The sequence below is a fragment of the Antechinus flavipes genome, chromosome 3 (genome assembly GCF_016432865.1).
Source record: "Antechinus flavipes isolate AdamAnt ecotype Samford, QLD, Australia chromosome 3, AdamAnt_v2, whole genome shotgun sequence".
Lineage (NCBI taxonomy): Eukaryota > Metazoa > Chordata > Mammalia > Dasyuromorphia > Dasyuridae > Antechinus > Antechinus flavipes.
In genome coordinates, this window is record NC_067400.1 from 597,086,471 (window position 1) to 597,101,534 (window position 15,064).

The 15,064-nt window shown below is 40.1% G+C and overlaps 1 protein-coding gene across 1 annotated transcript in view; it reads left to right on the forward strand.

Moving 5' to 3' along the window:
• Positions 1 to 15,064, forward strand: part of GPR157 (G protein-coupled receptor 157) — a 49,554-nt gene that overhangs the window by 21,529 nt on the left and 12,961 nt on the right. The window contains exon 2 of the mRNA XM_051988625.1: positions 3,918 to 4,131. Within this exon, the coding sequence (XP_051844585.1) occupies positions 3,918 to 4,131 (214 nt within the window). The remainder of the gene's footprint in view (positions 1 to 3,917; positions 4,132 to 15,064) is intronic.

Consider the following 15,064-nt stretch of genomic DNA (forward strand, 5'->3'; position numbering starts at 1 on the left):
ATAATAAGTATCACCTGTCTCCCAGGAGTGTTGTGAAGATCAAATGAAATGAGATGTTTGTGCCCTTGCCTGCCTTGTAGTAGGCAGTATATAAATGCTAGTTGTCGTTATTGTTGTCTGCAGTGGCTTGTGTTAAGCATCTACTGTTTACTTAAGGGAATAGAAAGATAAGAAAAGGAAATTCCAGATTTTAAGGAGCTTATTTTCTCCTGGCAAAAGAAGGTTTGTACACAGAGAAGTACAAACATGTACACAAAGGAATGAACCAAGAAGGGGGGAGTGAGGGACAGAGGATTTGAATCCCAGCTCTGGAACATACCCTTAGGTCAGAGCCTTAACTGCTCTGGGCCTCAGTTTCCTCATCAGTAAGGAGGCTTCCATGGGCTCAACCAGTTCTAGATCTATAGTCTATGACTCAGTTTTTATCCCCTCCCCTGTTTCCTCATCTGTAAAATGAGATTGTATAGATGTAAGGTTTAAAAAAAGGCTGTCAAGTGAAGGACAGATGACTTCTGTAGTTAGCTCTGAACCTATGATCCTATTATTCAAATCAACCAACATTTATTAAGCACCTACTGTGCACCAGGTACTGTGCTAAGAGCTCGGGATACCAAAAATGGCACCAAAAAAACAAAAAAACAAAAACAAAAACAAAAACAAAAAAAAAACAGTCCCCTCTGTCTAGGAACTCACAGTCTGAATTTTACTTTATAAAGTAATTTCAAGTGGGAAAGATCACTTTGACCCTGGGGGGAATCAGAAAAAGGCTTGTGTAGGGAGTAATGCCTAAAATGCTAAACCTTCTGAGGGGAAGGGAAGAGATAGGGAGGGAGGAAGTAAGAGACAGAGACAGAGAGAAAGGAAAGAACATAGATGGGAGGAAGGAAAACAGAGAAAAGAGGGGAGAAATTGAGAGGGAGAGACAGAGAGGAAAGGAGAGAACATAGATGGGAGGAAGGGAAATAGAGAAAAGATGGGAGAAATTGAGAGAGAGAGAGACAGAAAGGAGAGAAAGTAGATGGGAAGGGAGAGAAATAGAGAAAAGATGGGAGAAATTGAAAAAGACAGAGAGAAAAAGGAGACAAAGAGAGAAAAGATGGGAGAAATCAAGAGGAAGAGACAGAGACAGAGAAAAAGGAGAGAAAAATAGATGGGAGAGGAGAAAAATAGAGGAAAAAAGAGAGAAAAAGAAGAGGAAGGGAGAGAAATAGAAAAAAGAGAAAGACAAGAGACAGCATCAGAGAAGAAGAAAGAAGAAAGCAGAAGAAGCAGCAGCAGAAAAAGATGATGAAGATAAAGGAGGAAGAAGAGGAGGGACAGAGGAAAGGGGGAGAAAGATGGGAGGAGAAAGAAGGGCATGTTTGACTGGAGTTGCAAAAGCTTGGGTTATGATGACATACTCTTCCAGAATGAATGGATGGAAAAAAAACCATTTATTAGATACCTACTATAATAATAGTAATAATAACAATAATAATAATAACAATATGTGTCCAGCACACTGCACTAAGCACCAGTTATGAATTCAAGCTACGCATATTCTTTTTAAAAAATATTTTCCCTAGTTACATTTAAAACAGTTTTTTAACATTTGTTTTTAAAAGTTTGAATTCTGGATTTTCTCCCTTATCCCCACTTCCAGCTACCTTTAAGAAAGCACACATAAAGTTATGCAAAAAAACATTTCCTTAAAAATTATGTTGGAGAAGAAAACATAGATCTCCTTCCCTTTAAAAAGTCCTCAAGAAAAATAAAGTAAAAAAAAGAGTGAACTTCAATCTGTATTCAGACACAATCAGTTCTTTCTCTGGGTGTGGATAGGATTTTTCATAAGTTCTGCAGAGTAGTCATGGATCATTGTATTGTTGAAAAGAGCAAAGCCGGGACAGCCAAATGGCACAGTGGATAGAATATCGGCCCTGAAGTTAGGAGGACCTTGGTTCAAAACTGGCTTCAGATACAACACTAGTTGTGTGACACTAGGCAAGTTATTTAATCCCAATTGGCTTACAAAAAAACAAATAAACAAACCCTAATAATAATAATAAAAGAGAATAGCAAAGTCATTCCCAGCTGTTACTTTGTTTTACCAGAACATTGCTGTTACTTTGTACACAGTACGTTTCATTTTGCTTGGATTCATGGAGGACTTTCCAGGTTTTTTCTGAGCGCATCCTGCTCATCATTTCCCATAGAATAATAATGTCCCATCATACTCACGTACTGCAATTTATTTAGCCATTCCCCACTTGACGGACAACTCCTCAGTTTCCAATTTTTTGCTCTGAGAAGAGAGCTGCTATAAATACTTTTGCACATGTTGATCTTTATTCATTTTTTAAAAGATTTTAAGAGATTTTAAAAAATCTCTTTGGGGATTCATGCCTAGTAATGGCATTGTTAGATTAAAGTATATGTGCATATTCTTAAAGGAGGAAAAGGAGAGGAACAAGAATTGGAAAGTGGAGCAAGAAAAAAGCAGGTCAGGAGAGGGCAGTTAGCTTGGAGATGGCCCGGCAGTTGCATAGTGACCTCAGGACCAGGTAAGACAAGCTAGATGCTCTTACCACATGAAATCCAGGTATTCAGAGCCAGTGATTCAAGTTTGGGCTGGAGAAGTCTGAAGTGAGTTCAAAATCTAGTTCACCCAACCTATCTGAGCCTCATCTATAAATTTAGGGATTTGGACTAGAGACGCGACCTGTGGGGCACTTTCCAACTTTAGATCTAGGACCCAACAATTTCCATCTCTTCTCTATGTAATGCCGGAGAAACTGAAGCAAGATAGAGATTAGAGAGTATTTAATATTTTATTTGAAAGGGAAAGATTTACTGAGACCAAATGGATCTGTGGTTTGGTCCCAGGGCTGAATAAGACTATCGTCTCCAAGAATCCAGCAGACAATGTGAGTTCTCAATGACCTATATACATGTGGCTCAGACACAGGGGGTAGACTGAGGCCAGGGCAGACTCAGGGTGCTGAGAGTGGGAATGGGACTCTGATAGGGTAGGGTGAGTCACTGAGATGGGCATGACATAATGGGGGAAGCACCCTGGAGATGGGGAGAGGCATCTTGATAAGACGCTATCTGATATTCTAATAGCTTGGGATGGGGAGAGGCATTCTGATATTCTAAAACATAACATCTTTTATCCTTATCAAATATTCTGATAAAGAGGGTGGGGAGGTTTTGCAAGACTGTGCTTTGAGCTGACAATTATAAACTGAAGCAGAACAATTAGAAAAACTGAGTCAGGACAATAAAAGAGAACTGTGGCATAACATCTACATCTCGAGCCTTTGATGGACTTGACATCAGTGGGCCTATAATCAGGTCCTTGCTCTGGCTATTTGCTTTCTGTGTGACCTTGGGCCAGACACTCAGACTCTCTGAGGTGGGAAGAAAAGGGGGAGCTATTCTAAATAGCCTCTGATGACTGTTTTCAAATTCATTTGCCCAAAACTGAGCTCATTATGTATTTAATGGAATAATATAAAATATCACCTAGTAATATGCATATTGTCTCCAACATTAGAATATAACTATGCATATTGTCTCCAACATTAGAATATAACCTTCTTAGACTTTTTTTTTCCTGAGGCAATTTGGGTTAAGTGACCTACCCAGGGTCCCACAGCTAGGAATTGTTAGGTGTCTGAGGTCAGATTTGAACTCAGGTCCTCCTGACTTCAGGGCTGGTGCTCTGCCCATCCACTGCACCACCTAGCTGCCCAAGAAGGTAACCTTGAAGGCAGGCATTGGTCTTGCCTTTCTTTGTGTCTCCAGTATATAGCGCAGGGACTAGCACTTAATGAATAATTGTTGACTGACTGAGTGACTTGAAACCCTAAGTCAACTGTCTTGGCTTGCCTCCAGTCCCTTACATGCATTCTTTCTTCTGTTTTCTTCCAAAGCTGGGGCATCCCACTGGCGATCACTGCAGCTGCTGTTGCTCTGAAGAAGATCGGCTATGACGCCTCCGACGTGTCCGTGGGCTGGTGCTGGATCAACATCAAGGTCGAAGACCGGTTGCTGTGGATGCTGCTGGCGGGAAAAGTCTGGGAGCTGCTGGCGTACCTGGTGCTCCCCATCCTCTACATCCTCATCAGGAAGCACATCAGCCGGGCGGTAGGTCCCTAGCACTCCACTGAGCGTCACCGATCAGATGTACGTATGTTGGCTAGGACCATGCGAACTGGCTTGGGCTCTCTAGGGCTCAGTCTACCTACTATAGAAGGTGACCATCTTGGGTGGGATGTGTGGCTGTGGTTTTACAGGATGAAGGGATTGCAAAAGGTACTGGTGGTAAAGGCTGCATTGAAGTTAAAAGTCAGTAAAATCCCTCTGGGATGTCTGGGAAAGGCAGGTGAAATCAATTGACAGACAAACATTTATTAAGCACTTACTGTTTTTTGTGATTTTTTTTTTCTTTGTTTCCAGCATTTAGCATACTGAGTGGCTTACATTAAGTGTTTAATAAATGCATTTCTCAGTCATCTGCTGTTTTTGCTTTTTCTTTGCTCCCCTAGCACTCAGCACAGTGATTGGCTTGCAGTGAGTGTTTAATAAATGCATTTCTTAGTCACTTGCTGTTTTTGCTTTTTTTGTCTCTCTGGCACTCAGCACAGTGCTTGGCATACAGTAAGTACTTAATAAATGTATCTCTTAGTTACCTGCTATTTTTGCTTTCTCTTTGTCTCTCTGGCACTTAGTACAGTACCTAGTCTATGGAATAATTCATTAATAAATGCTTGCTGATTGTCTCAGACACAAAAGATAGAGTGACAAAAATTGAACAGCTTTCTTTTGTTGTTCTGAAAAGGGAAATAACATATACATCTAGGAGTGTATTAAATACAAGTGAATTTGACAAGCGTGTGGGGATGGAGAGGAGTATAACAAGACAAGGCTCATGTCAGATCAACATACATTAAGCACCTACTGTATATATAGGGCAATGAGGGGCAGGAGTTATAAAGATGGAAATACAACCTAGCCCCTGTCTAAAGGGCTTACAGTCTACTGAGGGAATATGATAATAATATGTCCAGCTCATTGCAGACCTCAAAGCTCACTATAAATGGTGATTTATTGGTCTTGTTGTGACACGTCTGTAGACAAGGATGGTACAGTGTGGCTCGTGAAGGGCCACGAGACAGCGAGACATCCCAGAATTCTTCAGGAGGGAGATAATACTTTCCACTGGAGAGCTCGGGGCAGGCTTCCTTCATGGAGGAAGCAGCATCTGTCTTGAGGCTAAAAGGAAAAAGATTTCAACAAGCAGAGACAAAACATGGGTGTGTTCTAGGCCTGGGCGAGGGCCTGGGCGAGTGCCTGTGCGAACGCCAGGTCGGTGGCGGGAAATGGCAGGGTGATATCAGAGCGCGATTATGAGGAATCTTGTTTGACTGGTTGAGAGTGTGAAGAGAAGCTATGTGAAATGAGGTAGAAAGGGAGAGCAGAACCACACTATGTGTGGCTTTAAATGTCAAATTAAGGAGTTCTGTGTGTTAACCTATAGGCAGTAGGGAGCTATAGAAGATTTTTGAGCTAGAGAATGATGGGAGTATTAATTAGTAAGACTTATAGGAAGGAAAGACTAGTGAGGAAAGATTAGATAGGAAGAAATGTAAGATCTTCTGGGAAATACCTCCCAGGATTCAGCTCTGAAATTTTATGATAAATGGTTGGTTTTAAAAAAAAAAAAAAACATTCAGTCATTAATCATGTTCCCTAGAAGATCTGAGAACTTTTTTTTTAAAAGCCATTGTGTTTTTCCAACCCTTCAGCTTGCAATCCTGCTATCTGAATCTCAAATCCAGTAAAGCTCAAGCTGTGATAGGTGGAGATTAAGACTCTGGCCTCTGTTCCCACAAGTTTACAAGCATTTGGACAAAGGTTTCCAAACTTGAAAGCTTATGAAGTAATTTCCTGTAAGAGGCCCAACAAATCCTGGTGACTTGAGTTTGGAGTTCAGAATCCAAAGGGAGGGGCAGCGAGGTGGTACGGTGGATAGAGCACTGGCCCCGGAGTCGGGAAGATCTGAGTTTAAATATGGTCTCGGGACACTCACGAGCTATGTGATCCTGGGCAAGTCACTTAACCCCAATTGTCCCTCCCCCCAAATCCAGTGGATTTCCTACATCTATTTTAAACGTGGATGTTCTGCTTAATACATTAGCGGGGGATAAGAAACTAGGAGCAATGGTACATTCACTGGAAACAGAACTGGGATTTCCCCAACCCCAAAGAAAGTCTTCCAGGCTAGAGCAATGGGCTGAAGATTCAAATGTGAAATGTAATCGGGAGGAGGAATGTGAAATCCTATATTAGAATTTTAAAGAATCAATGGAAAGATGTCGATGCAGATTCAGTTAAATATTTAATAAGCACCTACTATATGGAGGGCAGCTAGGTGCTGCCATAGTGCTCAGAACACAGGCTTGAAGTCAGGTAGACTGACCTTCCTGAGTTCAAATCCAGCCTCAGACACTTGCTGTGTGACCCCGAGCAAGTCACTTTACCCTGTTTGCCTCAGTTTCCTCATCTGTAAAACAAGCTGGAGAAGGTAATGGCAAACCGCTCCCATATCTTTGATAGGAAAACCCCATAATGGAAGTCAGACATGACTGAAAGAACTTGACAACAACAATGTGAAGCACACCAGAACGAACAACAGGAATATTATAGTCCTTGGCCATCAGGAGCCCTCTCTCTCTCTTAAGGAGCATAGAATAAGGAGGAAAGGGAGAGAGACAGAGACAGAGGAGGAGAGGAGAGACACATACATAGAGAGAGACAGAGACAGTGAAAAGGAGAAAAACAGAGAGACACCGAAAGTGAGAAGGAGAGAAAGAGGGAGACAGAGAGTCAGAGACAGAATAAAGAGAGAGACAGAGACAGAGGAGGAGAGGAGAGACACACACAGGGAGAAACACATACAGAGAGAGACGGAGAGAAAGAGGGAGATAGACAGAGAGAGTCAGAATCAGAATAAGGAGAGAGACAGAGACAGAGGAGGAGAGGAGACACAAACACAGAGAGAGACAGAGATGGTGAAAAGGAGAGAAAAAGAGAGACACATAAGAGAGACAGAGAAGGGGAGAAAGAGGGAGACAGATAGAGAGAGTCAGAATCGGAATAAAAAGAGAGACAGAGAAAGAGATGAGAAGAAAGGAGAGGGGGAAAGAGATAGAGAGAGAGACACGCACACAGAGAAGAGAGAAATAGAGTGAGAAGAGAAGAGAAGAGAGAAGCACAAGAATCCCTTCTGGAAGGCTTCATTGAGATGATGGCACTTAAACTAAACTTGAAAGAAAAAAAGGATCTGAAAAGCAGAGGTGAGAAGAGGGGGTCTCCCAGTTTCCAGACCACACCTCAGTACTTTGGCCCACTATCTGAGGCACTACCCTGCTCTCTAGGGGGGAGGTCTCCCTTAGGGACTCTCGCTCTCTGTGTGCCAGTGGGATCAAACTCACATAGAAAAGGGAACCACTAAACAATATGTAATGATTTCTGCCAGCTGCATATTGACTTCTAAACAATATTTTTAATGTGCTCTGTTTTCTATAGTATCTTTATTTTGACAAATATTTCCCAATTATATTTCCATCTGATTTGGGAGCCCCTCGGAGCTTTGCAGCTGGCACCATTGTGAGTGTTGGACAGCTCCCCCTATACTGTTGAAATCACAGGCCAGTGCCTATGGTCTTGTGATGGAGAGAGCCACCTGCAGCCAGAGAGAGACCTGTGAGGACTGAGTGTGGATCACAAAATAGCATTTTCCCTCTTTTTGTTGTTGTTGTTTGTATTTTGTTTTCTCATTTTTTTTTCCTTTTTTATCTGATTTTTCTTGTGCAGCATGATAAATGTGGGAATATATAGAGAAGAATTATACATGTTTGACATATATTGGATTATTTGCCATCCTGAGAGGGGGCAGGAGGAAGGGAGGGAGAAAAAATTGGAACACAAGGTTTTGCGAGGGTGAATGTTGAAAACTATCTTTGCATGTATTTGGAAAATAAAAAGCTATTATCAAAAAAAAAAAAAAAAAGCTTCATCTGCAAAGAAAGAAAGAAAACAATCATAGGTCAGCCCATGTTCCTTAATTATAGTGAGGTTGTTATGTACATGGTCCCAAGAATGAGGGTAAGAAAGGTCTCACTGCTCTACCCTGGTCAAACCATTGTACCTAGTTCTGGGACAATCCAGGAGGGATGTCTATGGACTAGAGAACAAGAAGGGGACAAGAGGTCTGGGCTTGAAGTCAAAAAGAACTGGAGTCAGCCCCCATCCCTGATCTGTACTAGCTGCATGATCCTGGGTAAATCACCTCACCTCTATGACCCTCAATTATCTCTTAAAAAGAGGTAAAATCAACAGAGCCATTACTGGGTCTGTATTCCAAGGAAATCTTAAAAGAGGGGAAAGGTTCCATACAGGCAAAATGTTTGGAGCAGCTTTTTTTTTGTGGTAGCAAAGAATTGGAAAATGAGCAGATGACCATCAAGTGAGGAATGGCTGAACAAGTTGTGGTACGTGAAAGTAATGGAGTATTATTGTTCTGAAAAATGAACAAGCTGATTATAGAAAGACCTGGAAAAATTTACCTGAACTGATGCCGAGCGAAACAAGAACCAGGAATACAGTGTACACAGAAACAGTAAGAATGTGAGAAGAGTAATTAAGAAAGGCTTGGTTCTTCTCAGTAGTTCAGTGTCCGAAGCAATCCCAACAGACTTTGGACAGAAAATGTCATCTGCATCCAGATAAAGAACCAGGGAGGATGACTGTGTGAATCAACATGCTATGTTCACTTCTTTTTGCTGTTTTTGTGTCTCTCCCATGGTTTTTTCCCCTTTTGCTCTGATTTTTCTCAACCAACATGATTCACAAAGTAAGGTGCATTAAAAATAAATAAATTTAGAAAATGTATTTTCTAATAAAATGGGGGGGGCAGAAAAAAGGTGTGGGAGGGAGTAAAAATAGCTTCAGTGTCTGGTGGTTGTCAAGCTTAAATGACATAATTGTGGGACTATAGTGTTATATTTATTAGACCTGAAAGGAGCCTCAGAGGCCACCTTATTTCACAAATGAGGTAACTGAGGCAAATGCCTTTTGCAGAATTTAAAATGTTATGTAAATGTCAGTTGTGAAGAGGAAGAGGAAGAAGAGGAGAAAGATGAAGGAGGAGGAGAATTGAAGAAGAAAAATTGAAAAAGAAGAAATTGGAGAAAGAGGAGAAGGAGGAGGAGGAAGTGGGGATGGTTAGACTAGATAAGAGAAGGCTTGGTGAGAACATGATAACTGTCTTCAAGCATGGGAGTTGCTGTCATATGGGAGTTTTGCTTGGTCCTAGAGAGCAGAAATAGCAGCAACAGGTAAAAACCGAAGATAGAAAAGTCTCCATTCAAACTAGGAGACAATTCCTCATGATTGGATTCCTAAAAACTGGCCCAGATTTGAATGGATTGTCTGGAGAGGTAGTTCAGTTCTCTGCCGTGTTGGACTTTACAGGAGGGACTCGACGATCATGTGTCAGGCAAGGACACTGTCCCAAAACTCTTGTTTCAGGTCAGAGTTGGGCCAGGTGACCTCTGAGATCTTGTCAGTTCTGTGGTTCTGAATACTCCAAGCTCAGCAGTCCTGTCTAATGGGGAGTCCCGAGACTCTGTGCAGCTGTCGGTGGCTATCAGGAAGTTTGATCTGTGCCCAGTATTTCAGACCAAAGCGTTCTGGGCTGTGCCCTGCTCCCTTTGAAAATTAAGACCCTTCATTCTGCTTGTACATGGAAGTTGAGCCCATCTCACCAGGCCTTTCCTGCTGAGGGCCAGGCACTAGCTTGCTTCAAGGGACACCTGGGATACAAGCCATTTATTCGATTTTTCTTCCTCTCCTAAATCTTTTCTTCCTAAAAAGAGATGGCATGATGGATTATAAAAAGATGGATAATATCATGAAGGTCTGAGTTCAAGTGTCACCACTGGCTCATACTGGTTCTGTGGCCTTAGATAAGTCATTCAGTGACTCAGGCCACTCTGTGGGAAAGAGTGGAAGTTATCCATTAACATTATAAAGCCTTTTCAGAAAGACTTAAGAATTTTAATCAACACTTTAGGATCAACCATGATTCCAGAGAATCCCTGATAAAAAGCTTTGCAGAATGAGTTTGAGGGCATGGCCAATTGGGGAGATTTGTTTTGCTTAATTATTCTTATATATTACAATAATTTTGACTTTATTATTATTATTATTTTGCTGAGGCAATTGGGGTTAAGGGTTAAGTGACTTGCTCAGGGTCACACAGCTAGGAAATATTAAGTATCTGAGGTCGGATTTGAACTTGGGTCCTCATGATTTTAGGGCTGGTGATCTATCCATTGCACTTCCTAGCTGCCCCTGGCTTTATTTTTAATAGCATTTTATTTTTCCAAATACATGCAAAGGTAGTTTTCAGCATTCACCCTTACAAAACTTTGTATTCCAAATTTTTCTCCTTCTCTTTCCCCTCCCCAAGATAGCAAGTAATATAGATTAAACATGAGCAATTTTTCTAAACATTTCCATGTTTGTCATCTGCCCCCAAAAAATCAGATCAAATGGTTAAAAAAAAAAAAAAGGTGACAATACTATGCTTTGATCCACATTCACTCCCCATAGTTCTCTCTCTCTGGATGCAATAGCACTTCCCATCCCAAGTCTATTGGAATTGCCTTGAATTACCTCAGTGTTGAAAAGAACCATGTCCATCACAACTGATCATCACATAATCTTGTTATTATGCACAATGTTCTCTTGGTTCTGCTCACTTCACTTAACATCAGCTTACATAAGTCTTTTCCAAGCTTTTCTGCTCATCATTTCTTATAGAATGATAATAACATAATGTTATATATAACATATATAATAATGAACATAATGTTCATATACCATAACTTATTTAGCCGTTCCCCAATTTAGGGGCATCTGCTCAATTTCCAATTCCTTGCCACAACAAAAAGGGCTTAAACATTTTTTTGCACATGTAGGTCCTTTTCCCTCTTTTACTATCCCTTTGGGACAAAGATTCAGTAGAGATACTGCTGTATCAAAGGGTAAGTGCAGTTTTATAGTCCTTTGGGAACAGTTTTTGGCTTTATTTTTATTTTTCTAGTATCTCCAGGAGGAAATATATATAAGTAATTTTTTGGGGTTTTTTTTTTTATAAAAATCTTAAAAAAAAAAAAAAGAGTAGCTATTATGGGCAGTTTTATCCATCCTTAAGAGTGATTATACCAAAAAAAAAAAAAAAAAATCCGAAGAATAGGACAAATCTAACCTTCTCCTTTACCAACCTACCCTGGGTCCCTATTGTGGCAAAGGGGGGATGGGGAATTCTCAGGAGAATTCTCAAAGGCTGTGCCGACTGAGTGCATGCTCTCAAAACAAAAGTAGGGTCTTGAATGTGAACTTGGCAGTAGGATTATGTTATGTCTCTACAAGCTTGGCTGATTTTGGAGAGTTATCAGTGCTGCCCAGAGGGTGGGAAGTTTTTCTAACCAAATGAACTTGAAATCTGTGATCCCATAATCCTTCATATGTTACCATGGCTGAAAAATCAACAGAAACATAGCATTATAGATATGAAATAAGAGAGAACTTCAATGCTATTTAAGACCCCGGCACCCCCATTTTATAACTGAGAAAGCTGAGGAGCCATAAAGAGGCACTGACTCCCCCAAGGTTAGCTAGAAAGAAGAGTCAGGATTCAAACTCAGGCCTTCCTACTACTAATCTCTTTCTTCTGCACCATGGCTCCATGACCTCCTAGAGAGGACTAGCATTGGAGTCAAGATTTATCTGGATTTAGGCCTCCCCCTGACAAATACAAACCATGTAATCTTGGATATGTCACTTAATCTAAATCTGTTTCTTCATTCATAAAGTGGGGATGAGTATGAAATAGAAAGTTGGGTCTGGAGTCACAAAGACCTAACTTCAAATTCAGTATCAAACACTTATTAGTGTGTGATCCTGGGCAAATTACTTCTGTTTGCTTCAGTTTCCTCATCTTTGAAATAGAGATAAGAGCATCCACCTCCCAGGGTGGTTGAGTAAATGAGATAATAGTTGTAAAGCACTTTGCACACCTTAAAGCACTATATAAAATTGAGTTATTGTTGTTATTGTTATACTACCTGATCGGTAAGTCAGTTAATTTATTATGCAATTGTTTTCAGTTGCATCTGACTCTTTGAAATCCCATTTGGTGTTTTCTTAGCAGAGATACTGGAGTGGTTTGCCATTTTCCTTTCCAGTCCATTTTACAGATGAGGAAACTGAGGAACACAGGGTGAAGTGACTTGCCTAGAGTCACACAGCTAGTAAGTGAATGTGACCAGATTTTAACTCATGAAGATGAGTCTTTTTGACTCCAGGACTCTTGCACTCTGTCCATGGCTCCATCTAGCTTACCATCCTGCACTATTTAATTAACAGCCATTTATTTAATTGCCCTTTAGTTACTAGGTGCTGTTTTAGGTGCTAAGAAGGAAAGCAACAAAGCCAGAGAAATAGAGAGAGAGACAGAGACAAAACAGGCTGAGAGAGAGTCTGCAGGAATATTTCGATGTCCTGAAAACTGTAAAACTCAAAGGTGGAAATAAATGGCCACAATGCATCATCAGTAGAAGGCATTTGTACAAAGGAGTTCCCACACTGGTGAAACTATAGAACTATAGTCCTACATACTAACTATATGTGTGTGTTTGTATAACTATATATGAAGTGGGAATCATGAAAACTATTATTTAGGAATATGATCTCCATCAATGAAGAAGCCCATTCCAAAGTCATTGATTTATTGTCTACTGAAGAAGGCTTTTTTCTCAAGACTTTTGAATGTAGTGTTTCCTTCTTCTCTTTTTGGGGCTATCTGGTGTCCTTGTCCATAGCTCTGCTTTCTGCTAAGCTCAAGGAGCTATTTGCAAACTTTGCTTCAAGAGCTCTAATTGCTTTAATCAGGCAATCTTCCATATGGGAGGCAACTGCCATAAAGTGGCTAGAATACCATATTTGAAGTCAAGATTTGAGTTCAATTCCTATCTTTAGTGCTTTTTAGCTGTGTTAATTATAGGCTGATGACTTGCTTCTCTGAACCGACAACATACTTTTGAAAGCATTGAAGAATTTTTTTTTCCATCTGTAAAATGGGAATAATTAATGGCACCTACCTTACAGGAGTGAAGTGTGAGGATTAAATGAAATAACATATGTAAATTGCTTTGTAAACATTAGAGTGCCATACATGTGTCCCTTGTGCACTCTTCATTATTATCTCATTGACTTGGAAGTTCCTTACGATAATATAGTTCTCAACCTGTCCATGGCTGTCCATCCTACACTTTAGTTGTGGCACTCATATCCTTCCATAAGGGCACCAAGGGTTCTGCCCAATGTGAGGAGGACTTTCACAGTTTCTCCTGAAGTTGTGAAGACCTGGATTCAAATATCACCTCTGACTTCCTTCCCAAGCAGAGACAAATGGCTACCAAGGACAACCTCTCTTAAAGCTTTATGAAGACAGATGACAGATGATGTTGAACAGATAATAAAGAAAAAAGAAGCAGTGGAAACTAAGTTAGTCTAAAATAAGAGTGTGGCAAGAATTCCAGCTGAATAAAGTAATCCTGAGGGCACTTAAGGATGAAAATGAAGGGAGATCAACAACTTTTCCAAGAAGGAAAATGAGATTGCCAACTACTTTTACTATCAAGAAGAGTAGATCTACTATACATGGACTCTACCTTCACTGGCAGATGTGCTTTCTGGTAAAAATGGCCCTGAAAAGTGGGGGAAATAACTAGAATAGGAAAAGTGTATATAGAAAAGACCTGTGTGGAAGAAGATACAATTGTGAAGGTACTGAGGGACTGAAGAGAAAAAAGATACCAATAGCATGGGGAAGATATTTCTGACATAGTTAATGCCAAAAAAAGGGGGAGAAAACCAGGAAAACAATAATTAGCTCTATATTTTATTCACCTAACTATGTAAAATCATTATGCTAGCCATTCATATTCAAACAGAAACACCCTCAGGGAGATCATTAATAGGGAAAAAGCAGGCTTTGAAAACCATGTTCATTGATGGGTCACAGCTTTACCATTTCACAATTTACCCAAATGAACTTTTGTGCCTGATGTTGGTTGATTTTGAAAAATTCTTTGATTCAGTAGAGAAAAACACTTCTTAAAGGTTTTTTTCCATTATGGTGTATGTTGGTGTTATAGACCAGAAAGATACCATTTAGACTGTCAATAAAAATTATTTTAAAAAAATTTAAAAACAAACAAACAAACAAACAAAAAGATACCATTTAGAGTCCTATAATGAAGAGATCTTCCCAATGATTAGTAAGGTCCTCTAGAGAATCCTCTTGGTGGAATCTTCTAGAAGAGGTCTGAAATTACTCAAAAAGTCTGTTCACACTGGAAAATCCACATGACTGAAGAATATCTATTGCCTAGATTGTGGATGGTATTATTAGTGTCAAAAGATTAGAGGTCTATCTGCCTCTTTTTCCATTCTTACAAAATCTTTGAGAATGTTCTACATATGTATCAAAGGTGTATTTTTTTTTTTGTTAGATTTATCTAATTCTGAGAGAGGGAGGTCGAGGTCCCCCATTGGTATAGTTTTGCTGCAACTTCTTCCTGTAAAATTGGCTTAACTTCTCTAAAAATTTGGATGCTGTACTATTTGGTGCAAAAAATTTAGTCTTCATTGTCTATGGTATTAACAAGATGTAGTTTCCTTCCTGATCTCTTTTAGTTAGATCTATTTTCGCTTTTGCTTTATCTGAGATCAGAATTCTATCCCTGATTTTTTCTTTGCTTCAGCTTAAGCATAGTAAATTCTGCTCCAGCCTTTTACCTTTACTCTGTATGTATCTCTCATATCAAATGTTGTGACGATCACACTAGCACCCAGGATACCTCAGAATCAGCCAGAGTCAGGATAAGTCCTTAGTCTTTATTCTTGGTCTTTAGGGGTACAAGTGAACAGGATGGAAGAGAAT